The 2,025-nt window shown below is 38.1% G+C and overlaps 1 protein-coding gene across 1 annotated transcript; it reads right to left on the bottom strand.

The window, feature by feature from the left end:
- Window positions 1-359: 359 nt before the first annotated feature.
- LOC149238493 (em protein H5-like) lies at window positions 360-965 on the bottom strand. Its single transcript, XM_089366996.1, has 2 exons — window positions 745-965; window positions 360-630 (listed from the first exon to the last, which is right to left on the bottom strand). The coding sequence occupies exons 1-2, from the start codon at window positions 892-894 to the stop codon at window positions 412-414; spliced, it is 369 nt and encodes a 122-aa protein (XP_089223122.1). The 5' UTR covers window positions 895-965; the 3' UTR covers window positions 360-411.
- Window positions 966-2,025: the final 1,060 nt, after the last annotated feature.

Here is a 2,025-nt window from a genome sequence, read left to right as displayed (position 1 = left end):
GATTCTGAAGTAAATATTTAGCCCATAGAAACATCAATGATAAATAGGGTTAAGAGATATTTAACAATAATAAATAATGTAACATAGATTAAACACTTATTTGGATTAGGAAAGACGCAATCACAAACAAAACGGAAGATACGTTGCTAGAATCGCTATGTCTTTATATGTATAAAAGTGGAGCTTCATCGACTATTCACAATATGGCTGCTGTAAATGTCAAGCCATCCAAAATTCTGTCAATGCATAACTATTCGCAAAATGGCAGCCATAAAAGCCGTGCAAAATTCTGGCGTTGCGTTATCATCAGGGTGATGCATTCAAAATTGCGTGAGGTATAGAGCCGAATGCCACACATATACGAGATTATATATATACATTACATATATAGTCGTAAATAGATTGCGGCTATCATGTTTGTGGCTGAGGAGTCTTGGCAACCTCAGAGAGTTCAGACTTGGTTTTATATTTGGACTCGTCTATCTCGATTCCTTTTTCCTTGGCTGCCTCCTCACCAGACATTCCCATCCTGGACAGCCCGCCTTTTCTACCCATCTCTTGATATCCTTCCTTCCCTATCTGAGCAGCTCTTGTGCTCCGTCCCTTCTTTGCTCCCTCTATCAGCCGCTCCTGCTCAATAAATCATACATTCAATGACGTACAATTTCAAAACACACAGAATACAGGAAGTAATTGAAGGATCCAGAACAAGAATAAGAAAAGAATAAGGCTAATTAGTTACACCTGGGATTCCTTGGGCATGAGCCCTTTCTCCTTGACTTCTTCGTCTGTTGGCTCACGGGTACCTTCCTTGCTGCTGAGCCCTCCTTTCATGGCTCCACGTTTGAGCCTCATTTGAGCTTCTTCTGACATGGGAGCGTCATCCGAACTCATTTTTCCTACCTGATAATTAACTACCTATTTCTCTGGGATCACCCTTTTCACTGATCGATATATCTATTCAATTCCGAACAGTCTGCAACATAATGTGCTCCATTGACACAATGATGTATATATATAGGTTCCTATGGTTGTCTGAGGTATGTTCTATTAGATAAGCTTTAGTATTCGAACGACATGCAGCATGACACGTATTATATAACGCCTCCATTTCATAGATGGGTACTTGTTTATCCACCACGTTTCGCTCTGCAAGAAATATTCATGTTCGAAGCGTACAATCCCCTCTTCTGCATTTTCTTCCATAGGGGATAGTTTGACTCCACTAGCCTTAGACCTGGACCTCTAACGTTTTTTCAAAGAAAGTAAATTCATGAAATGACTTTTCGTAAGAAGGGGAGAATCATTAAACTTTCCATTTTCCAATTGTTTCTCCTTTTGTAAGTTCAATCTTTCTTTGAGAGCTTCAAAGATCATATTCTTATTATTGACATAGGATGCATCTTTTTGAGTTCCTTCATTTCTATCTATCATTGGCATAAATGAAAGATAGGACTCCCGATAGCTTCCCTAAATTTGAAGTCAAATAATTTTTAAGGTTCCTTGAATCCTCTACCCCACTAGCTTCTCCTCGAACAAACATTCTCGAGCCAATATTTCAACATCACTACTTCTAAAACCCTTGAATTTTGTGTTTTGAACCACTTTTGTTTCTTCAAGGGATCCTTGAACACATTTTTTAAATAAAACTTCTGAGGTTTCCTTATTAGAGGGAGAAACTAGATCTTGAGGATCCTAGTCTCAAATTGACTTTTGTTTGTTGCTTCCTTCATCCAATTGAATAATTAATTTTCTACATAATCCTTAAAGCCATTTCCTTCTCATTCTTTGGAAAAAAATCATTGGATTTCTCTCCCGCTCTAGAAATTTAATGGCATTGATTTGTTTATTGATTTTTAGATGAAGGGCCAAATTTTGAGCAAGTTTTTTTCTAAGTAGCCTCCTGCCTACTTTTTTCCGCTTCCAAATAAGACACTTCTTTTTTATTTTGTTCCATAGAAACCCCATCCCTTGAGGGAAAACCCTTCTCTACACGCCCTTCATTTCGCATTGAGCCCACTCAAA

Source organism: Pinus tabuliformis, chromosome 8, assembly GCF_031772625.1.
Source record: "Pinus tabuliformis cultivar Carrire ecotype Pingquan chromosome 8, CPIR1, whole genome shotgun sequence".
In the NCBI taxonomy this organism is placed as follows: domain Eukaryota; kingdom Viridiplantae; phylum Streptophyta; class Pinopsida; order Pinales; family Pinaceae; genus Pinus; species Pinus tabuliformis.
Note: the sequence above shows the minus strand (reverse complement) of the source record. Positions and strands in the feature narration are given on the sequence as shown.